The sequence below is a fragment of the Microtus oregoni genome, unplaced genomic scaffold, assembly GCF_018167655.1.
Source record: "Microtus oregoni isolate MIOR12 unplaced genomic scaffold, Mior012 000017F_ref0000208, whole genome shotgun sequence".
In the NCBI taxonomy this organism is placed as follows: Eukaryota; Metazoa; Chordata; class Mammalia; order Rodentia; family Cricetidae; genus Microtus; species Microtus oregoni.
The window spans coordinates 698,167-722,788 of NW_024543076.1; the positions used below are offsets into that span (position 1 = coordinate 698,167).

Consider the following 24,622-nt stretch of genomic DNA (forward strand, 5'->3'; position numbering starts at 1 on the left):
GACTGGAATGAACTTAAACAAAGTGGACAGGCACACCTATGAGGGGTTCTTCTTATTTAAATCATTTGAAATGGAATGACCCACCCTAAATCCAGATCTTTTTTTTTCTTTCTTTTTTTTTATTTTTTTTTATTTTTTTATTTTTTTAATTTATTTATTAAGGATTTCTGCCTCGTCCCCACAACCGCTTCCCATTTCCCTCCCCCTCCCCCGATCAAGTCCCCCCCCCCCCTCATCTGCTCGAAGAGCAATCAGGGTTCCCGGACCTGTGGGAAGCCCAAGGACTGCCCACCTCTATCCAGGTCTCGTAAGGTGAGCATTCAAACTGCCTAGGCTCCCACAAAGCCAGTACGTGCAGTAGGATCAAAAACCCACTGCAATTGTTCTTGAATTCTCAGTATTCCTCATTGTCTGCTATGTTCAGCTAGTCCGGATTTATCCCATGCTTTTTCAGACCTAGGCCAGCTGGCCTTGGTGAGATCCCAATAGAACATCCCCATTGTCTTAGTGTGTGGGTGCACCCCTCGTGGTCCTGAGTTCCTTGCTCGTGCTCCGTCTCCTTCTGCTCCTGATTTGGACCTTGAGATTTCTGTCCGGTGCTCCCGTGTGGGTCTCTGTCTCCTTTCATCGCCTGATGAAGGTTAATATTCCTGAGGATGCCTATGTGTTTGTCTTTGGATTCACCTCATATTTGGTTTCTAGCCATAAATAAAGGACATTGAGCCTATAATTCATGTTCCTAGAGAAGCTAAATAAGGTGAATCCAAATCCAGATATTTGAAGTGGAGCGATCCACCTTAAGCCTGGGCCACAACCTCTGCTGGCAGCCTATATAAAGGACATGGAAGAAGAAGGCTTACTCTCTTTGTCTGCTTGCCCTCCTCTTACTGGCAAGTTATCCCATCACTGGGATTAGAGCCTACTTCTTCAGGATTCTGGTGTGTACTGAAGACCAACTAAGATACCAGGGCTGTGGACCGAACAACTACCAGATTCGGAGACTTTTTGTTGGTAGACAACACTGTTGGACTAGCTTGACCATAGCCTGTAAGCCACTCTAATAAATCCCATATATATTGATATATGTGTGTGTGTGTGTGTGTGTGTGTATGAATATATATTTCAGTTCTGTTCCTCTAGAGAACCCTGACTAGTACAAATGGCATGTAATAAAGAATGGATAAAGAAAATGTGGTACATTTACACAGTGAAGTATTTCTCAGGAAATTTTTTTTTAATATTTATTTATTTACTATGTATATAATAGTCTGTCTACATGTATGCCTTCAGGCCAGAAGAGGGCACCAGACCTCATTACAGATGGTTGTGAGCCACCATGTGGTTGCTGGGAATTGAACTCAGGACCTTTGGAAGAGCAGGCAATGCTCTTAACCACTGAGCCATCTCTCCAGCCCTCTCAGGAAATTTGAAGGCAAATGGATGAAACTAGAAAAGATCTTCCTGAGTGAGGAAACCCAGACCAGAAAGACAAAATGGTATGTACGCATTACAGGTGGGCATTAGTTATAAAGCATAAGCATGCTACAATCCACAGACCTGAAGAAGCTAAGTAACAGGGAGGATGCATGAATCTCACTGTAAGGGGAAATAATATAGACATCACAGCTGGATGGGGAAGGGGCCTGTATGGGGGGTGGGCATGGGAACAGGAGTGATTAGGTCGGGGGAGGATGGAGAGAGTATCAGGAAAGACAACTGTAATCAGGGGCATTTCTGGAAAGAGATAACCTAGTGAAATGAAACTCCCAGGAATCTATGAGGGTGACCTAGCTAAGGCTCCTAGCAACGGGAGACATGGAGCCTGAACCAGCCATCTCCCATAACCAGGCAAGATTTCCAGTGGAGGGGTTGTAACACCAATCCAGCCACTTAATCTTCAACCTACAATTTGTTCTGCCTACAAGATATGCTGGGGTAAAGGCGGCACAGAAATTATGGAAGTAGCCAACCAATGAAGGATCCAGCTTGAGACCCATGCCATGAGAGGGAGCCAACCACTGACAACCCAGAGGTGGAATAGCTCAGAGACCTAGGATAGAACCAAACAAGACTAACAAAAAAATAGTCAATGAAATGACTTTTAATGATGTTCTGTTATACTCATAGATTACTGCCTAGCCCAATTGTCATCAGAGAGGCTTCACCTAGCAACTGATGGAAACAGATGCAGAGATCCACAGTCAAACATTAGGTGGACCTCAGAGAATCCTGTGAAAGAAAGAGAGGAAGGATTATGGGAGTGAAAGACCCCCGGAGTGGGGAAACTTTCACTAAAGTCTCAGGATAACATGACCCCCCCAAGAACTCACAAGAGACTGTCCTTGCTGCAATCACACGAGGTTTATTGACAGGACAGGAACCAGTGCACTGGGGCCAAAACTCATTTCCCACGCAGGGGTAGAGGAGTTCAACGACTGAGTAGCTTGGAGAAGGGGTATTCAGGGGAAAAAACCATAACCCAATAACTCAAAGGGAGTAGGGAGGGTGTCATTGGAAAATTCCGAAAATACCAATCCTGATGGGACTTAGTCAAACACATCACTGTATGGCGGTGACGGTGGGACTTAGCCAAAGGCACGCAAGGCAGCTAAAGCAGGGATTGGGATTGTGCACTGATGAGGCAGCCGACACGCAAACATCAGACAAGAGTACCGAGAAAATGAAGAACTGAAATTTTCACCTGAAGAATCTAACACCCCAGCACTCAGAAAGTTGAGCCAAAAAGATCTCGAGTTGGAGGTCAGTCTGAGGTATATAACAAGTTCCAGGATGGGCTACAAGGTGGGAGTCTGTCTTTAAAAGAAAATAATATTTTAAAGGGAGTACCTATAATCCTAGCACTTAGGACTCAGGAGGTGAGGATGGGAGGAAAGAGTTCAGCACATGTGTGGCTATACAGCAAGCTCAAGGCCAGCCTCGAGTTCAGGAGACCTTGTCTTAACACCAGTACTTGCCCACCAAACCAAGAGTAAGTCAAATCTGAGGGAAAAAGGAGGCAGAAAAATAAAGATGAGAGCAAACACCATCCAAAAATCAGATAGGCTTAAAATGCTGAAAATCAGCAAAGACAGATGTCCTTGGAAGGGTTGAAAAAGACAGGTGGAAAGTTTAAAGAAAAAAAAGGAGAGAGAGAATACATATTACCAATGTATACACTTACTGGGGAAATAGCTATAAATCCTAAAACATAATATAGATAAGTGCAGATATGATCATCTTTTTATAAATACAACAGAAACTTTAAATAAAATGGATAAAAAATTCCCAACAAAGTGCACTTACCAAAGTTGAAAGAAAATTATTAGGAAACAGAATAGTCTAACAGCCACTAACAAGCTGGATTGCTTATTAACAAATTATGCATTAAGAAAATTTCCAGCCGGGCGGTGGTGGCACACGCCTTTAATCCCAGCACTTGGGAGGCAGAGGCAGGCGGATCTCTGTGAGTTCGAGGCCAGCCTGGTCTACAAGAGCTAGTTCCAGGACAGGAACCAAAAGCTACGGAGAAATCCTGTCTCGAAAAATAAAAAAAAAAAAAGAAAATTTCCATGACCAGTGGACTTCAACAACAAAATTATTCCATACACTTAAGGAAGACATAGTATCAGTATCATTCAAATTCCTGAAGAGGGAATACTTTCTAGTCTTTTTCTATAAGGTCAGAAACTCTTCCCTACACAAACACGACAAGAAATAAGAAAGGGAGATTATTAATATAAGATGCAAAGCCTTAAAATATTAGCAAGTAAATTCCCCCACATATAATGGTAATACTATACTGTAAGCAAGGCTTACTCTGTAATTGGAGGGTAGACTTAACATCAGAACAAGATTCAGTCGACACGACCCACTATATCAACAGAAGAGAGACGAAAAAGATGGGACTGTGTTAGTAGGTGCACAAAATATTTCATATAAATCTAACTATGATTGTTTTTTGTTTTAAATTCTTTCCAACTTTAATTCTTTTTATTTATTTTTATTTTTTAAGATTTAGGATTTTTTAAAATTGATTTTATTGAGCTCTACATTTTTCTCTGCTCCCCTCACTTCCTTTCTCCTCCCCTTCTACCCTCTCCCATGGTCCCTATGCTCCCAATTTACTCAGGAGATCTTGCCTTTTTCTACTTCCCATGTAGATTAGATATACGTATGTCTCTCTTAGGGACCTCATTGTTGTCTAGGTTCTCTGGGATTGTGAATTGTAAGCTGGTTTTCTTCGCTTTATGTCTAAAAGTCACTTATGAGTGAGTACATATGATATTTGTCTTTCTGGGTCTGGGTTACCTCACTTAATATGATGTTTTCTGCTCCATCCATTGGCCTGCAAATCGCAAGATGTCATTATTTTTTCTTCTGTGTAGTACTCCATTGTGTAAATGTTCCACATTTTCCTGATCCATTCTTTGGTCAAGGGGCATTTAGATTGTTTCCAGGTTCTGGCTATGACAAACAATGCTGCTATGAACATAGCTGAGCACATGGCCTTGAGGTATGATTGAGCATTCTTTGGGTATATACCCAAAAGTGGTATTGCTAGTTTTTCAAGACAGGATTTCTCTGTAACAGTCCTGGCTGTCCTGGAACTCGTTTTGTATGCCAGGCTGGCCTTGAACTCACTGAGATCTGCCTGCCTCTGCCTCCCGAGTGCTGGGATTAAAGGTGTGCGCCACCACTGCCTGGCTCTAACTATGATTTTTAAAAATTCTTAACAACCAGAAATATAGTCTCATACAATGGTGAAGTATTGGAAGCCAGATCTCTGAGAAGCCAGAATGAGTTCAAGATAGCATCACCAATTCTACTCAGAACCATCTGAGAGATCCTACATAGTTCTAAACAAATTATTCCAAAATGCTATATATAAAACTGAATAGAACTAGAAGGTTGCTTAATAAAAGTATGTAAGAAACTGCCCACTTGGCAAAACACAAAAGATATCCTAAATTATAAACAATACGTTCCTACTAATATAGGGACAAGGACCACAGTTTACATATTTTACCTTATGTTACTTTTAATTTTGGAAAGCATTTATTGCATTTATATATGTATTTATTTAGCATATGTGCACACCTGTTCCATCATGCAGACAGCTTCAGGAGTCAGTTGTCTCTTTCCCCCCTCAGCTATCTTGCCAGCTACTCATATTATTTTTACATAAAATAACAACCTTGGGAGAAAATTTCTGAAGTTAATGGGGAATCTGTTTTCTGACTTGGAAAACATGACTTATGCTAGCACTTTAGAATTAAGACAGCCCTCTAGGTAAACTGAGAGAAACTGTACTTACTGCATAGAGGAGGAAAGATGAATTAAACTATTATAGGATTCTAATAGAACACACACACACACACATACACACACACACACACACACACACACACACACACACACCACAACTGATCACACTGTATAGCACTTGTTTCTTTGATTCTGTAATCTACTTAGAGGGATTGATTATTCTAAGGGAGCAATCCAAAAGAAGAAAGGTAAATTCATGAAGATGATTCTGGAAACAGTAGAGAAGTGTCCTGTTACGGGAGCTAATCACTAAACTCCTGAGTTTGGGTTAGAGGCTCCCTGTTCTCAACTGGTATCACCACAGTAATTACTGAAGTTGTCCTCAGCTGGGAAGTGGGGTAGCACAGTAGCTACTTCATAGGATGGCTGTGAGGGCTGAATGAACTATCACTGAATATAAAGCTCTTGGCATTTTAGGATATCAAGCAGTTATGATTATGAGAAAGATTATATATCAGCTGAGAAAATGCCAGTGCTAATTTTAAGCAAACAAAAGGCAGTTTGTAAGGTCATGTGTGTGTGTAAGTGTGTGTGTATGCATATATTTTACAAACATTTTAAAAATTATTTCTAGTGTATATACATGTTAATAATATACAGATATAGATGAGCACTAGAAGAGAACATTGACAAATGAAGAGCATCTCTCTCCAAGTGATAAACTGTTCTACTTAATTCATAGCAAAGAAGAAAGCTCTGCACCACGGAGCTGGCGGCACAGAAAGCCCGAGTTTCTACCTCTTTGTCTTGGATGTTGGGGTCTGCGCTGTTTTCCATGAGCACAGCCATGCAGTTGATGTACCCTCCGTATGCAGCACACTGCAGAGGCGTTCTTCCTGCATAATCCTGCACGTTTGGGTTGATCTTGTTTTCAATCAGTATCTGGCAGACGTCGGCATTTCCCCCCAGTGCTGCCCAGTGGAGAAGAGAGTGCCCATCTTGGTCAACCAGATCTACCCTTGCTCCGCCTAGTAAAGCAAAACTGCAATGAGAATGTCGAACGTCGATAGCATTCATCAGAAGGAACAGAAGATTAAAAACATAACAATGTCCTTTGAAAGCCTTTTTCTCCCCACTACTTCTATATATTCTCCACTGTCTGCCAGAGCTTTAGAGTATCCCTCAAGTTCTGGAGAGGTGGGGAGTCACTCTCTCTCAGCAAATGAAACTGGGGGTGTGAGAGCAAAGTGATTATTCTGAAATCAAATGTTCACCAACAGGTGAGCTACAAGTATAGGTGGAGTTTTTTGTTGCCACGTGGGCACTCTTCCTCAACTTTCTGCTCCGAGGCTCTGTGTGTGAATCAAACCATGTTTCACACAAAGTGAGCTAGAATGCCCACCTTTTGTGTGAGTCCTAATAGAAGTTCTTGTATCAACCAACCTTTAATAAGCGTCTGAATCACATCTTTGTGTCCCATCTCACAGGCTCGGAAGAGTGGAGTATGTTTCATGACGTCAGTAGCATCTACTTGAGCATCATTGTCCAACAATAACTTCACAGTGCTGACATGGCCAGACAAGGCAGCAGCATGTAAAGCTTAAAAACAAGAGAGGCCAAAGTAACTAATAAAATTTCAAAACGACTTTACCTTTTAACTTTAAGTATGTTTTCTTTCTTTCACTTAGGATTTCCACCTGATTGTGGCTAAATGCAATCCAAATCTCCCTCTCTCTGGACGTACACGTGCTGCCGTGTGTGTGTGTGTGCGTGTACACATGCTGCCGTGTGTGTGTGTGTGCATGTACACGTGCTGCCGTGTGTGTGTGTGCGTGTACACATGCTGCCGTGTGTGTGTGCGTGTACACGTGCTGCCATGTGTGTGTGTGCGTGTACACGCGCTGCCGTGGGTGTGTGTGTGTGTACACGTGCTGCCGTGTGTGTGTGTGCGTGCGTGTACACGTGCTGCCGTGTGTGTGTGTGTACACGTGCTGCCGTGTGTGTGTGTGGGGTGTGTGTGTGTGCGTGTACACGTGCTTCTGTGTGTGTGTGTGTGTGTGTGGGTGGGTGCGTGTACACGTGCTGCCGTGTGTGTGTGTGTGTGTGTGCGTGTACACGTGCTGCCGTGTGTGTGTGCGTACACGTGCTGCCGTGTGTGTGTGTGCGTGTACACGTGCTGCCGTGTGTGTGTGTGTGTGTACATGTGCTGCCGTGTGTGTGTGTGTGTGTGTGGGTGTGTGGGTGCGTGTACACGTGCTGCCGTGGGTGTGTGTGTGCGTGTACATGTGCTGCCGTGTGTGTGTGTGTGTGTGCGTGTGTACACGTGCTGCCGTGGGTGTGTGTGTGTGTACACGTGCTGCCATGGGTGTGTGTGTGCGTGTACACGTGCTGCCGTGTGTGTGTGTGTGTGTACACGTGCTGCCGTGGGTGTGTGTGTGCGTGTACACGTGCTGCCGTGTGTGTGTGTGTGCGCGTGTACACGTGCTGCCGTGTGTGTGTGCGTGTACACGTGCTGCCGTGTGTGTGTGTGTGTGCGTGTACACGTGCTGCCGTGTGTGTGTGTGCGTGTACACGTGCTGCCGTGTGTGTGTGTGCGTGTACACGTGCTGCCGTGTGTGTGTGTGCGTGTACACGTGCTGCTGTGTGTGTGCGTGTACACGTGCTGCTGTGTGTGTGTGTGCGTGTACACGTGCTGCCGTGTGTGTGCGTGTGTGCGTGTACACGTGCTGCCGTGTGTGTGTGTGTGCGTGTACACGTGCTGCCGTGGGTGTGTGTGTGCGTGTACACGTGCTGCTGTGTTTGTGTGTGCGTGTACACGTGCTGCCGTGGGTGTGTGTGTGCGTGTGTGTGTACACGTGCTGCCGTGTGTGTGTGCGTGTACACGTGCTGCTGTGTGTGTGTGTGTGTGTACACGTGCTGCCGTGGGTGTGTGTGTGCGTGTACACGTGCTGCCGTGTGTGTGTGTGTGTGTACACCTGCTGCCGTGGGTGTGTGTGTGCGTGTACACGTGCTGCCATTGGTGTGTGTGTGTGTGTGTACACGTGCTGCCGTGTGTGTGTGTGTGTGTGTGCGTGTACACATGCTGCCGTGTGTGTGTGTGCGTGTACACGTGCTGCTGTGGGTGTGTGTGTGTGTGCGTGTACACGTGCTGCCGTGTGTGTGTGTGTGTGCGTGTACACATGCTGCCATGTGTGTGTGTGTGTGCGTGTACACGTGCTGCCGTGTGTGTGCGTGTGCGTGTATACGTGCTGCTGTGGGTGTGTGTGTGTGTACACGTGCTGCCGTGTGTGTGTGCGTGTACACGTGCTGCCGTGTGTGTGTGTGTACACGTGCTGCCGTGTGTGTGTGCGTGCGTGTACACGTGCTGCCGTGTGTGTGTGTGTGTGTGTGTGTGTGTGCGCGTGCGTGTACACGTGCTGCCGTGGGTGTGTACGTGGATGCTGAGGCCTGGCATACTCAGTGTTGTGCTGGTGATTTTCTTTTCCTTCTGACTTGCAACTGGGATTTCAGACAAAAGAGAGACTTCATGTTCATCCTGGATGCTAAAAACACATCTCTTTGCAGCAACCAACACATAGTGACAGGGCTCTAAAACTAAAGCAAGAGTCTGGTGAGAACTGATGGGAGCCTGTAGAGCAGTGAAGGTTCTAGAGTTACAGGACATTCTCTTAAATGGGACATACGTATGGAGACATGCTACTCGAGTTTTAGAAAGAGCATAAAAATGAGACTTGAGCCGGTGGTGGGGGTGGCATATGCCTTTAATCCCAGCACTTGGGAAGCAGAGGCAGGCGAATTTCTGTGAGTTCGAGGCCAGCCTGGTCTACAATAGCTAGTTCAGGACAGGACAGGGTCTAAATTTATAGAGAAACTGTCTCCAAAAACAAAAAACAAAAAAACAAAGAGAGAGAGAGAGGGAGGGAGAGAGGGAGGGAGGGAGAGAGAAAGAGAGACTTGAGAATACATCTAGAGATGTGCATTCCCTTAGAAACACAATTTGAAATGGTAGTAGCTAGTGAATATGCAGTTTTTGTATATGTATGTGTTCAGGTGTACACGCATGTGTGTGCACACATGGGCTGACGATCAAAGTTGACTTTGCTGTCTTCCTTGACTGTGCTCCGCTTGCACACTGAGGCAGGGTCTCTCACTAACTCTGGAGGTCACATTTTTGGCTAGTCAGGCTAGCCAGTTTGCTCTGCTGTTTCCTTGTCTCCACATCCCACGCAGAGGGATTACTGGTGAGCCTCCAGCTCACTCACCTTTTCTGCTCCTCACCCTTGCATGACGAGGGCTTTACCCACTGAGTTATCTCTCCAACCCCAACTATGCATAGTTCCACATTTCCATACTTTTTTATATGGAAGTTAGTGAGGAGACAAGTTTCTATCTTGTGTCTAATGTGCAGCCAAAGCTATAAACCAGATGCTAAAATTCACCTGGTAGCTATACTAATTTTAGCCACAATAATTGGAAGAAATAAAGCCTTTGGAGTAAGATCCTGGCAAACTCAAGTTTAACGAGTGAAAAGCTAAGTCAAACAATATTATCTTAGGAACAATGATCTCAAGTTATGTCTTATAAATTTGATAGCAGCTTTTGGCATCTGAAGCAGGCTGAGTCCATGTGCCAGTTCCTACCTGTGCCTCCGTACTTGTCTGCCATGTTAATGTCGATGTCAGAGTTTAGACTCAGCATAGTTCTGAGCACGTCATCACTGCCTTTCCCTGCTGCCCACATGAAGGACGTTCTTCCCTCCAGGTCGGGGTCGTCTTTCACTGAAGGATGCTTTAAAAACACTTTTACTGTTTCCTGTAAGAAAACCTCATCTGAAACACCACAGCAGTGGGTACATTCTCCACGGCAATAAAGCACCTGCTAGAGGTGATTCCATAAAGAAGCTAAGGATGGGGACCCAATAATGCTTGGCAGTTTTGGTTACTATTGTTGTTTTCTGGGCTGCGATCAAATCCAGGGCCTTGCTTATGCTGCTCCATAAGCTTGAGTGCTGTGTAGCTGAGCATCTTAGCATCTTATACCTAGGTTAATATTTCTGCATTGAAAATAATCTCTTTTCTAAAACTCAGTTTTCTAGGAAGATCAGAAAACTATTGCTTGAATGAATCTAAAGGGCTTCAGAGAGAAATTTCTGCAGCTGATTCTTAATATTTCATAGAAAGCACAGGGGCTAGAGAGGTAACTCAGCAGTCAAGAGCACTAGCTGCTGGGCTCAGTTCCCAGCATCTGCACTGAGACTAGGAGCCATCAGGAAGTCCACTCTGAGATAATCGAGTGTCCTACTCTGCCCTGCAAGAGCTCCAGGAAGCTACCTGGTACAGACATACCTGCAGAGGGAACACCCACACAATACAACAATAGAAAAAGAATACATTTAAAGTCTCATCTAATTTAGTCCTTGTTTTACCCTGGAAGTAGCATAGGTTTACAACCACATAAATATTGGTGACAGGTACAGGAACAGAAGTAAAACAGGAAATCCCAGCAGTCTGCCCAAGGCATGATATGGCTTTCTAATTTTAAAACTATTTCCTGATTTTGCTTGTTTATTTTTGGTGTTTTTCAAAAAGAAAATAGCAACCTTATATGGAGTTAACAGAAGTTAAAGTAATCAATGGGCTTGAAATAGAGCATAGAAAATGTGCATAATTATTAAAAATCAACTCTGGACTTGGCAAACCACCTAAAGCACACACCTGCAATGCGCCACCATTCTCTTTTGCTCCCATCCAAAGTCTGTAATTACTGGTATCTGCAGTAAAGCTGGAGTCTGAAATCTGGCTCACGATCATGGGCAAGGCCATTTCATCTTGTAGGAACTGTAAGTGAAATGCCATGACCCCGCTACCCAGGATATGCTGAGCTATGTACGGAGTGTTCATTTCCATAGACCCATCAGCTTGGGCCATGAGACTTCCTCTCCATGATAAGAAAGAACCACTTCTCCGAGATAATAAAAGATAATGGTTTGCCAAAACTCTAGGTGGTGCACTGAGTAATGTTTTAGGGAGGCCAAGAAGTTAAGACTGTGAGTATACAGACAGCCTGTGCCCATCCCGAGAGCAGACACACAATGTACTCATCACAGAGAAAGGACACCCATCAGTTTCTGACCTATTTAAAAGAAAAGCAATAAAATCACTAGCAGATAAGACAGAGAGTAAGAAGGGAATGAAAATGAGACATTTAGCAGAACACTGAGGTCAAGAAGTGGGAATTATGCTCTGCCCAGGTCAGAACTATTGAGAGTTTCCCTGAACACCCGTGAGGAAGGCAGGAAACCAGCAGTGGCCTCTTCTAATGTTTCTGTGTCATCTGCACACCATCACGCTGCTGAGACAACCCAACACATAATGGACAAGAATAAACTTTGTGATCCATGAAGAACTATCAGGAAAGAACTATTGATAACACTCATGATTTCTAGAAACAATAATTCACACTGTGGCCTTCTCAGATGTACACAATTCATAATCATTACTATGAATCATAAGAATGTAGTCTGTGTTTGGACACCTGCTCTCATAAGTACATAATCCATAGGAACAGGGTCCGTGTGGACACCTGCTCTACGCCAGGTGCAGTAGACACTTGCCATGGATTTGCTCTAATCTTTCTAGCAGTTCTGAAGGAAGACATATAGGTATCCTTATACTATCAATGAAGAAGCTTAGACTCAGAGAGGCTAAGAAAGTTGTGTGAGGTCACACAGCTAGCAATCTGCACAGTTGGGATTCCAGTAGTTGGTTTTTCCAGCTCCAAAGCCTTGCTGCACTGCTTTCAGGACAATTACAGGGTTTCTGAACACTAAATGTCCCTAGTGCTATAAAAGTCACAGAATAATAATACAGTGCATTCACCATAAAGCAAAAAGTTATACCAAGTGTTTAAGCAAAGCTGCATAAGCTTGCAAGAGACGAACAGCCTTATAAACACACAGACCATGACCCGCACGCGGCGCTGACAGACTGGCAACGGTTAAGGGCAACCACTGCGTCAACACGGCACACGTGTGTCCGTCAGAGTGCTGCAGTCTCAGTCAGCTCAGTGGAACCTCCTCTTTGTAACACTGCACTCCATCTCTTGTTAGTAAAGGCTGATGGAAGGGGGCAAGGGATCATGGCATATTATTTCTTGTAACTGCAAATGAATCTACAATTATATCAAAATAAAACATTTTATTAAGAGAAAAGGGAACCACAACTTACAGCAAAGTTACTCTGAGCTGCGTAGTGCAAGGGTGTTGCTCCTTGGCTGTCGGAAGGGATAGTTCCAGACTTGTTTCTTTCTAAAAGGAGATGGACGATCTGCGCATGGCCTGCGAACAGACACAAGTTAGTTATCTCGCACAAAGGGGTGAGTCCATTTTTAATACTAGCACTCAGTAGCATTTAAAATGGTTTCAAACAGCTCCCAGTGCAGCCCCTTCCACCGTCTCCCTGCACACTGTGATGGGGTAGAGAGAAGGGAAAGCTGAGACTCTGAAAACAGGGGGCTTCATTAGGGAGGAAAAGCACAGTGGTGGCAACTGCCAGGCTTAGGCACTGCCTTGGGCTTCTTGGCTTCACTGTCTATCAGGCTAAGGTTCTGCTTTCTGACCCAATCAGAACTGAACATCAGCTCCTTGCTACTGCTCAGCTGAGCTAACGGAAATGAACGGCGTCTGCTGCTGAGGCCTCCTAACCATCCTGCCATGTCTTTTACTATCAAAGCACTGATTTCAAACTCCACAGAAGGAGGGAGCAGGTACTGTGAAGTGGCGTGGGCTAGTAGTCTGTAGTCTGAAAAAACTGGTTCTACCAAGGGGGAACTCTACAAGTGGCCAAAGAATGAACAAGCTGGCTGTGGTAGTTTGTGCCTGTAAACCCTCACTTCAAGGCTCAGGCAAGAGGACTGAAAAACTGAGACCAGCCTGGGCTACTGGGCAAGTGCTAGGATATCCTCTGGTGATCCTGTCTCAAAAGCCACAATGGCACAGCACAGTACAGTACAGCACAGCACAGCAAAGAGGGCTAGTAAACCTAGGAAGCCCTCTTTTACTCTCTAACAGAGCATGTGCAGAACCAGGCAAGGAAGGAGATGCCATGGTGGAGGAGCCCTCTGAGCAAGGCTGCGCTGGGTGGAAGGCAGAAAAAGGGACCTGCCTGGGGACTGTGCTCATCTAGTCGCCCCGCACCTGGGGTTTAAGGAGTCTTCCTAACCCAAATGCAGGCCATGCCAATCCACGCAAGAGTGTCAATCTAAATACATCTCATTTTGTCTAAGGAGCAAAGAGGAAAATTCAGTAAAGACTTGAGGATAATATACTACAGGCAGGGGAAGAACTGGCATTGGAAGGATGAAGAGCATACCTCAGGAATGGTCTCAAGAAGGTCCAGAGCAAAGTCGAGAAATTGTTAGGTGTCTTCAATTTAGTGCAGAAAGAGATGGCGTCTATGAAATGAAAGGGAGAAAGAACCCTAAGAAGGAAATAGCATGAAAAGGTGATAGAAAGAATAAAAGGAAATAAAATGAAGTTAAGAGGAATAGGAGGCAGATGGGAATGAAAATACTGTTGAAATGAGAACCCATGTAGCAGGAATAATAAAATCAGAATTTATAGAACAAAGCAAATTTAGTGAGGTGGAGGCAAATTTGTCAAGTGCACCCACATTAAAGGATGAGATGAAGACACACTTCGAAAGGAACCCTAAATAACAATTATAAATATGACATAAAAGCTGCATGCAAGTATGAAATCACTTTAAAACAGATTGTGTGCAACTTAAGACCAAGACGCTAACAACAGTCAACCCCGACTGTGAGTGCACACCAAAGGAGTAGTAAGCTGGAAGGGCACAACTCGCATCGTACGCAGAAGGAACAGGAGAGGTCTTGTTCTTGACTCTGATGGATAAACACGATTTGGATGAGCTGAGAGGCCATCACAACTGAACCCACACTGTCACCTGTAACACCAGGCGGGCCGAAGCTGAGTGACAGCATCACAAGGGGGAAACAAAGGGGCAGGAAAATATGAAGAAAAAAACCTCTAAAAATACTAGTAAAACCCAAATAATAGAAAAATAATACTTTTTAATAATGACTATAAGTGGTTAAAGTACTTCATTAAAGAGAAAAAGTCCCAGGTTGTACTCCTTCAAATAATCTACACAACCATACATACCAGACACACACCTGCACTCTCATCAAAAACGTGACCCCCAAAAGGTTACAAGGCAGGTATGAAAAAAAGAAAATCAAGTTCAAGGCCTGAATACAGCATCAAATGGATGCCCTCCTTTGCCCACATGACTGCCATGAGTGTGAAGACAGGTTACATTATATTCATACCTTGTCAATGGATTGTCATTTCTTTGTAATAAAAGTAAAAACTTTAAGCCGGGCGTTGGTGGCGCACGCCTTTAATCCCAGCACTCGGGAGGCAGAGGCAGGCGGATCTTTGTGAGTTCGAGACCAGCCTGGTCTACAAGAGCTAGTTCCAGGACAGGCTCCAAAACCACAGAGAAACCCTGTCTCGAAAAACCAAGAAAAAAAAAAAAAGTAAAAACTTTGACATAATGTTGAACTAATAACCAGTATTTAATAGAGAATTAGTTTATGTTACCACATCTAAAGCATGCGACAGCAGGAGCCAGGTTATGAAATAACTGAGCATATCAATTAGGGAGGAGGAGCCCACAGGAGATGTGGAGGCACAGGACTTTCCGTAGCTGGCTAGCCTTTTCTACCACTGATCTTCTGACTTAGAGCAGAACATACCCAGTAAGGCTGCCCAGTGGAGTGGGGTTCGAAATAAGTTATCGTACGATGTTATGTTGCAGCTTTCGTAGGAGGTCAAGACATCCACCACCGTCAGGTTTCCATCGGCGACTGCGAAGTGAAGCGGTGTGCGACCCTCGTAGTCTTGCCAGTTCAATAAAGACTCTGTTGGGGCAGCATCCTATTTTAAAGAGCCAGAGATTTCACACACATGTGGAATCCTCAATAAATAATATGTGGCATGTACATTAACTATTTCTTAAAACCTCCACATTCTCTACAGGCACAAATAAAACTGTGCATTGTGTATGGGCTAAATCTTTAACAAATTACTTTCCTGTTTATTAATAATTAGAGGCCCCACCATGCTTGCATTAAAAAGGTACAACACTTTGCCTAATGTGCTTTTGTGTCTGTTGTGAATCAGGCTAAAGTTTTTTTTTTTACTTATATACACATGTAGTCATCCATAAACAAAATATATTTTGTATATGTGCTTTGGATATTTACATTGTGGAAGCACATGCAATCTCTTTGGCAACTTTTTCTTCCTATACTACACTTGTGGGTTTATTTGTTGATTCTTGTTCTTTTTTTTTTTTTTTTTTTTTGGTTTGTCAAGGTAGGGTTTCATCTGTAGCTTTGGAGCCTGTCCTGGAACTAGCTCTTGTAGACGAGGCTGGCCTCGAACTCAGATCCATCTTCCTCTGCCTCCCAAGTGCTGGGATTAAAGGCGTGCGCCACCACCGCCCAGCTCTAGCTCATTTGTTAAACTGGAATTTAGTTGTCCATTTTTCTCCTGAGAAATAGTTACGTTATTTCCATTTTTTTTCACAATTACAAATAATGTTGCAAAGACATTTCCCTCACATATTTCTTAAGGCACAGTGTGTGAGGTTTTTCTCTTTGCCACACATGGAAAGAGGCGTTTCTGGTTGAAGGATTTTTGCACTTTCCACTACAAACTGTCAAGCTGCTCTCCAAATGCTTGGACCAATAAACACACCCGTGACAATATGTGTTTATTTCCCACATGCGGGAACAGATTAATCATTGGTGTTGTCAAGCTTTCTACATGTTATTTCTATAATGAGCCTGATAGGCATTTCCATGTTTAATTTGAAGAGTTTTTATGAATGAGGCTGAAAAATTTACTCCTCTGTTTATGGAATTCTGTTTTACTTCTCTGCAGTCGACAGTTCACCACACTCACCCACCCTTCTGCTGGATATTCGCAGCAGACATGACAACCATACCTGAACGCACCTGATTTCATCTGTAAGCTTCTAAAGTCTCTCTTTGACAAAGAAAAAGCCTGATTTCCAAGCTGCCAGGGACACTATGAACCCAGGACCCTCAGATCTCTGCTTCCTGGAACAGCTTCAGCTAAGGAGTTTCCTCACCCAGTATTCCTTCTCAGGTTAGGTCACACCTAGAGTCAAGTCCTGTTGCTTCAATTTGTATCTATTATATTATTTTTTCCTGAAAAGGGCTTTTGAAGTCTAGCATCCTACTTACCAGGATGCATCTCACTGTGTGCACAGCGCTTGGGTCTTTATGGTTGGCTGCCCAGTGGAGTGGGATCTTGCCCTCGATGTCAGGAATCCCAATGTTGGAGTCATGCTTGATAAGCAGCTTCGCATGCTCTGGGTTGTTGTAGTATGCGCTCCAGTGCAAAGCTGTTTGCTGCAAGGTAGAGAAGTGCTCAAAAAGACAACCTCAGCATCCTGCTCTTCTAGAGCACCTCCTATGCGACAGGCATGGTGTAAGTCACCAGGACACTCTCTCAGAACCTGTCCAGCCTACCACCAATAGACCCCCCCTCCTCATCACCATATCCTGGACCACAACTCTGGCAGAAGCCCCCAGCTTTACCAGTGTCACATTGGCACCCAGAATCTCAGGAAAGACGCCACCTACAGACCACCAACACTCCCAAAGAGCCCACCCAGCTTATTCCCAACAGCCTCCTCTCCTCATTTGCATATCCACAACTCCAGAGGAAGCACCCTGCTCCACCAGACACCAGAACTCCATCCTCCAACTTGGTTAGAGACCCTTTACTCAACCACAGGCCATTCAAGTCAGAAGACCAGAGAGGAAACAGAAACCAATGGAAAAAAGTACCTATTCGACAAAGACGAACTCAGAAGTTGGTACCTAAACTTATACCCCAACCCCAGATGCCCAGACACCAGTGTAAAAACACAATCAAGCCGGGCGGTGGTGGCGCACGCCTTTAATCCCAGAACTCGGGAGGCAGAGGCAGGCGGATCTCTGTGAGTTTGATACCAGCCTGGTCTACAAGAGCTAGTTCCAGGACAGGCTCCAAACACAGAGAAACCCTGTCTCGAAAAACCAAAACAAAACAAAAAAAAACAAAACAAACAAACAAAAAAAAACCCACAATCAACAACAGCCAGGGCACCATGTCACCACCAGAGTCCAGTTATCCTACTACAAGCTGCCCTGAATATTCCAATACAACTGAAGCACAAGAAAACAATCTTAAAACAAACTTTATAAAGATGATAAAGGTCCTTAATGAAAAACTCCCTTAAATAAATCAAGGAAAAGACAACCAAAATATTGGAGGAAATGAAAAAACCCTTTAAAGAAAGCAAAGAAAAAACAAACAGTTGAAGGAAATAAATAAAAGTGTTCAAGACTGAAAACAGAAATAGAAGCAATAAAGAAAACACAAACTGGCCCCAGTCACTGAGCCGCCGCCGAGGACTCAGCTGCCTCCCCTCGAGCAAGTAAGGGTGATGACCTGCTTCCTGCTGGCACTGAGGATTATATCCATATAAGAATTCAACAGAGAAACGGTAGGAAGACCCTTACCACTGTCCAAGGGATCGCTGATGATTACAATAAAAAGAAACTAGTGAAGGCGTTTAAGAAGAAATTTGCCTGCAATGGTACTGTAATTGAGCATCCAGAATATGGAGAAGTAATTCAGCTACAGGGTGACCAGCGCAAGAACATATGCCAGTTCCTAATAGAGATTGGACTGGCTAAGGACGATCAGCTGAAGGTTCATGGGTTTTAAGTGCTTGTGACTCTGAAGCTTAAGTGAGGATTTCCTTGCAATGAGTAGAATTTCCCTCCTGTCCCTTGTCACAAGTTTAAAAACCTCACAGCTTGTATAATGTAACCATTTGGGGTCCGCTTTTAACTTGGACTAGTGTAACTCCTTCATGCAATAAACTGAAAAGAGCCATGCTGTCTAGTCTGGAAGTCCCTCATTTAAACAGGTCAAGCAGTAGCCCCGGCAGTGTCCAGCCTGAAACAAAGCAATAACTATGTTTCAGCCAAGCCCAGAGCCCCAAGTTCATAGGCTATGTCTGCCCAGAAGCTCCTTGGCTCTCCCCCTACAGAATCCCCTCCCCTAGGAGAATGTCACCACTTGAACAGCCCAGGTGAACAAGAGAATGGGTAACACCACAGTAGCTATGCCACTAGAGGGAATCTCTAGTAAGAGCCCCTGGTGTCCGACCAGTTAGGCAGAATTCAGAAATGGCCATCTTTCCCCAGGGGTCATGGACATGTGGCTTGCCACCAGGGTAATATTTTTAGCCAGGCATATCGCAAGGGATGTTGGAAGAACTGAAGGGTGGGGCCAGCCTCGTATCAATTAAACTTATGACAAGGGAACAGATACCAAACTGATGCCATCGGTCATGTGGCTAGCTGTATGTTTCAACTCAGTGGTGGCAGCTACCCAGTGCCATGTGAAGGAACAAACTGGTTTTTTGGTTTTCTTTTCCCTTACAGTTTTAATGTTATGTAATATATTTAAACCCTTATTTAAATAAAACTTGTTTTCAGAAAAAAAAAAAAGAAAACACAAACTGAGGAAATCCTGGAGATGGAAAACACAGGTAAGCAAATAGAAACTACGGACAGCTTTCTTTCGGCGCCAGGAGACCCAGCATTGGGGTGAGTTTCTGGCCCACGGCGCCAGCCTGGGACGGGGAGCTCGGGGGTTTCTTGGCCCCCTGTCCTGCTTGGGCTCTCTGCAGGGCCTCTACTCCCCGGGTGCTGCCTCTTTCTTCCTGGCCCACCCAGCTTCCGTCCAGAGCCCTCCCCACTTCGCCCCCACTGCCCTCTTTAGGCGCGTGGCATCGCCCAGCCCAGCCTATCTGGGCGCTGGGTCCGAGTATCCGGGGCTCCCGGGGGGGCAGCAGTTCCTTTGTTTCTGTGGCCTGCCTGCACAAAGCGGGGTAGGCGCTTTGTCTGCGAGCTGCCCAACCAGCACGGAGGCCTGATCTTTCGGCGCCAGGAGACCCAGCATTGGGGTGAGTTTCTGGCCCACGGCGCCAGCCTGGGACGGGGAGCTCGGGGGTTTCTTGGCCCCCTGTCCTGCTTGGGCTCTCTGCAGGGCCTCTACTCCCTGGGTGCTGCCTCTTTCTTCCTGGCCCACCCAGCTTCCGTCCAGAGCCCTCCCCACTTCGCCCCCACTGCCCTCTTTTGGCGCGTGGCATCGCCCAGCCCAGCCTATCTGGGCGCTGAGTCCGAGTACCCGGGGCTCCCGGGGGGGGGCAGCAGTTCCTTTGTTTCTGTGGCCTGCCTGCACCAAGCGGGGTAGGCGCTTTGTCTGCGAGCTGCCCAACCAGCACGGAGGCCTGATCTTTTGGCGCCAGGAGACCCAGCATTGGGGTGAGTTTCTGGCCCACGGCGCCAGCCTGGGACGGGGAGCTCGGGGGTTTCTTGGCCCCCTGTCCTGCTTGGGCTCTCTGCAGGGCCTCTACTCCCCGGGTGCTGCCTCTTTCTTCCTGGCCCACCCAGCTTCCGTCCAGAGCCCTCCCCACTTCGCCCCCACTGCCCTCTTTAGGCGCGTGGCATCGCCCAGCCCAGCCTATCTGGGCGCTGGGTCCGAGTATCGGGGGCTCCCGGGCGGGCAGCAGTTCCTTTGTTTCTGTGGCCTGCCTGCACCAAGCGGGGTAGGCGCTTTGTCTGCGAGCTGCCCAACCAGCACGGAGGCCTGATCTTTCGGCGCCAGGAGACCCAGCATTGGGAGAGCCAACATTGGGGAGAGACAGCGTTTGGTAGGCAAGGAGACCTAATCCGGTAAAAGAAGATCCGTAGGGAGCATTTGGAAGAAGAGATGGGCCGACGTCAAGGCAAGAATTCGCCCAACAAGCTGAAAAGCAACATGAAGCTACCAGAAACAAGCGACCTCACAACGGGAGGACAAGAACCCCTTAATCAAGAGGAAGGAGAAAAGATTGACTTCATGAAAGTGATTGACACCCTTAAACAGCATGTAAAAAACGCCCTTATAGAAATGGATGAGAAATATAACAGAAAGTTTGAAGAATTGAATAAATCAGTGAATGATACCCTAGAAAACCAAGGAAAAACAATCAAACAGATAATGGAAACAGTTCAAGACCTGAAAACTGAAATGGAGGCAAAGAAGAAAACACAAACAGAGGGCCGTCTGGACATGGAAAATCTAGGTAAACGAATAGAGACTACAGAAACAAGCATAACCAGCAGAATACAAGAGATAGAAGAAAGACTCTCGGATTCTGAAGATACCATAGAGAAAATAAACACACTGATCAAAGAAAACAGCAAGTCCAACAAACTCTCATCACAAAACATTCAGGAAATATGGGACACAATAAAAAGACCAAACCTAAGAATAATAGGAGTAGAAGAAGGAGAAGAAGGGCAGCTCAATGGTCCAGAAAATCTATTTAATAAAATTATAGAAGAAAACTTTCCCAACCTAAGGAAAGATTTTCCTATGAAGGTGCAAGAAGCATACAGAACACCGAATAGGCTGGATCAAAAAAATAACATCCCCTCGCCATATAATTATCAAAACACAAAGCATACAGAATAAGGAAACAATATTAAGAGCTGCAAAGGAAAAAGGCCAAATTACTTATAAAGGTAAACCTATCAGACTTACACCTGACTTCTCCATGGAAACCATGAAAGCCAGAAGGTCCTGGATAGATGTACTGCAGAAACTGAGAGACCATGGGTGCAAGCCCAGATTACTATACCCAGCCAAGCTTTCATTCACTATAAATGGAGAAAATAAAATTTTCCAGGATAAAAACAAATTTAAACAATACGCAGCCACAAATCCAGCCTTACAGAAAGTAATTGAAGGAAAATCACTAACCAAGGAGTCCAACAATGACCACAATAACTCAGACATCTAGAGACCCTTCACCAACAAAAAACAAAGAAGGGAAACACACAAACTCTACGACTAAAAAAAAATGACCGGAGTTAACAACCATTGGTCATTAATATCACTTAATGTCAATGGACTCAACTCACCTATAAAAAGGCACAGGCTAAGAGATTGGATAAGAAAACAGGATCCAACATTCTGCTGTTTACAAGAAACACACCTCAACCACAAAGACAGGCACCTACTCAGAGTAAAGGGCTGGGAAAAAGCTTATCAAGCAAATGGACCTAAGAAACAGGCAGGTGTGGCCATACTAATCTCTAACAAAGTTGACTTTAAACTTAAATCAATCAGAAGAGATGGAGAGGGGCATTTTATACTCATAACAGGAACAGTTCATCAGGATGAAGTCTCAATCCTGAACATCTATGCCCCTAATATAAAAGCACCCACGTACATAAAAGAAACATTGCTAAAATTCAAGGCAGCCATCAAACCGCACACACTAATAGTAGGAGACTTCAACACTCCTCTCTCACCAATGGACAGGTCAATCAGACAGGAACCTAACAGAGAAATAAGAGAATTAGTGGAGGTAATGAATCAAATGGACTTAACAGACATCTATAGAACATTCCATCCAAATAGGAAAGAATATACCTTCTTCTCTGCAGCTCATGGAACCTTCTCGAAAATCGACCACATAGTCGGTAACAAAGCAAACATCCACAGTTACAAAAAAATATTAGTAACCACCTGTGTCTTATCAGATCACCATGGATTAAAGTTAGAATTCAACAATAATGCTACCCCCAGAAAGCATACAAAGTCATGGAAACTGAACAGTCAACTATTGAACCATAGCTGGATTAAGGAAGAAATAAAGAAAGAAATTAAAGTCTTCCTGGAATTCAATGAAAATAAAGAAACAACATACTCAAACTTATGGGACACTATGAAAGCAGTCCTAAGAGGAAAGTTCATAGCACTAAGTGCCCACTTAAAGAAAACAGAGAAAGCTCACATTGGAGACTTAACAGCCCACCTGAAAGCTCTAGAAAAAAAAGAAGCAGACTCACCTAGGAGGAGTAGAAGACTGGAAATAATCAAAATGAGGGCTGAAATCAACAAAATAGAAACACAGAAAACAATACAAAAAATCAATGAAACAAAAAGCTGGTTCCTGGAGAAAATCAACAAGATTGACAAACCACTATCCAAGCTAATCAAACGGCAGAGAGAGAATTTGCAAATTAATAAGATCAGAAATGAAAAGGGGGACATAACCACAGACACAGAGGAAATTCAGAGAATCATTAGATCTTACTACAAAAGCCTATATGCCACAAAATTGGAAAATGTAAAGGAAATGGATACTTTTTTAGATAAATATCATATACCAAAGTTAAATCAGGACCTGGTGAACAATCTAAATAGACCTGTTAGTCGCGAAGAATTAGAAGAGGTTATCAAAAACCTCCCTACCAAAAAAAGCCCAGGACCAGATGGTTTCAATGCGGAATTCTACCAGATCTTCCAAGAAGATCTAATACCTATACTCCTTAATGTATTCCACAAGATAGAAACAGAAGGGTCATTACCAAACTCCTTTTATGAAGCCACAATTACTCTGATACCAAAACCACTCAAAGACTCAACCAGGAAAGAGAACTACAGGCCAATCTCACTCATGAATATCGACGCAAAAATCCTCAACAAAATACTGGCAAATCGAATCCAAGAACACATCCGAAAAATTATCCATTATGATCAAGTAGGCTTCATTCCTGAGATGCAGGGCTGGTTCAACATACGAAAATCTATCAATGTAATCCAGCATATAAATAAACTGAAAGAAAAAAACCATATGATCATTTCATTAGATGCTGAAAAAGCATTTGACAAAATTCAACATCCATTTATGTTAAAAGTCTTGGAGAGATTAGGGATACAAGGGTCATACCTAAATATAATAAAAGCTATATACAGCAAGCCGACAGCTAACATCAAATTAAACGGAGAGAAAGTCAAAGCCATCCCACTTAACTCAGGAACACGACAAGGCTGTCCACTCTCCCCATACCTCTTCAATATAGTGCTTGAAGTTCTAGCAATAGCAATAAGACAACATAATGGAATCAAGGGGATTCGAATTGGAAAGGAAGAAGTTAAACTTTCGTTATTTGCAGATGATATGATAGTGTACATAAGCGACCCCAAAAACTCCACCAAAGAACTCCTACAGCTGATAAACAGCTTTAGTAATGTGGCAGGATACAAGATCAACTCCAAAAAATCAGTCGCCCTCTTATACACAAAGTATATGGAAGCAGAGAGGGAAATCAGAGAAGCTTCACCATTCACAATAGCCAAAAACAGCATAAAATATCTTGGGGTACATCTAACCAAGGAAGTGAAAGATCTATTTGACAAGAACTTTAAGGCATTGAAGAAAGAAATTGAAGAGGATACCAAAAAATGGATGGACCTCCCTTGCTCTTGGATTGGGAGGATCAACATAGTAAAAATGGCAATTCTACCAAAGGCTATTTATAGATTCAATGCAATCCCCATCAAGATCCCATCAAAATTCTTCACAGATCTGGAGAGGACAATAATCAACTTTATATGGAAAAACAAAAAACCCAGGATAGCCAAAACAATCCTATACAATAAAGGATCTTCTGGAGGCATTACCATCCCTGACTTCAAACTCTATTACAGAGCTACAGTAATGAAAACAGTGTGGTACTGGCATAAAAACAGAGAAGTCGACCAATGGAATCGTATAGAAGACCCGGATTTTATCCCACAAACCTATGAACACCTGATTTTCGATAAAGGAGCTAAAAGTATAAAATGGAAGAAAGAAAGCATCTTCAACAAATGGTGCTGGCACAACTGGATGTCATCTTGTAGAAGAATGAAAATAGACCCTTATCTATCACCGTGCACAAAACTCAAGTCCAAATGGATTAAAGACCTCAATATCAGCCCGAACACACTGAACCTGATAGAAGAGAAAGTGGGAAGTACCCTACAGGAGCTGGGCACAGGAGATCGCTTCCTATGTATAACCCCAGAAGCACAGACATTAAGGGCAACATTGAATAAATGGGACCTACTTAAACTGAGAAGCTTCTGTAAAGCAAAGGACATAGTCAATAAGACACAAAGGCAACCTACTGATTGGGAGAAGATCTTCACCAACCCCACAACAGACAAAGGTCTGATCTCCAAACTATATAAAGAACTCAAGAAACTAGACTTTAAAATGCTAATTAACCCAATTAAAAAATGGGGCACTGAACTGAACAGAGAATTCTCAGCAGAGGAAGTTCAAATGGCCAAAAGACACTTAAAGTCGTGCTCAACTTCCTTAGCAATCAGGGAAATGCAAATCAAAACAACTTTGAG

General features: G+C 44.1%; 1 protein-coding gene across 3 annotated transcripts in view; it reads right to left on the reverse strand.

Moving 5' to 3' along the window:
* Nucleotides 1-24,622, reverse strand: part of Invs (inversin) — a 146,866-nt gene that overhangs the window by 30,600 nt on the left and 91,644 nt on the right. For 2 of the 3 annotated variants that reach the window (XM_041667844.1, XM_041667843.1), the window contains exons 5-10: nucleotides 16,564-16,731; nucleotides 15,046-15,226; nucleotides 12,492-12,601; nucleotides 9,906-10,077; nucleotides 6,709-6,864; nucleotides 6,064-6,293 (exon numbers count right to left, since the gene is read on the reverse strand). In XM_041667844.1, the coding sequence (XP_041523778.1) occupies nucleotides 6,064-6,293; nucleotides 6,709-6,864; nucleotides 9,906-10,077; nucleotides 12,492-12,601; nucleotides 15,046-15,226; nucleotides 16,564-16,731 (1,017 nt within the window). Of the gene's footprint in view, nucleotides 1-6,063; nucleotides 6,294-6,708; nucleotides 6,865-9,905; nucleotides 10,078-12,491; nucleotides 12,602-15,045; nucleotides 15,227-16,563; nucleotides 16,885-24,622 lie in introns of those variants that run through there. The other variant, XM_041667845.1, reaches the window with a different exon arrangement.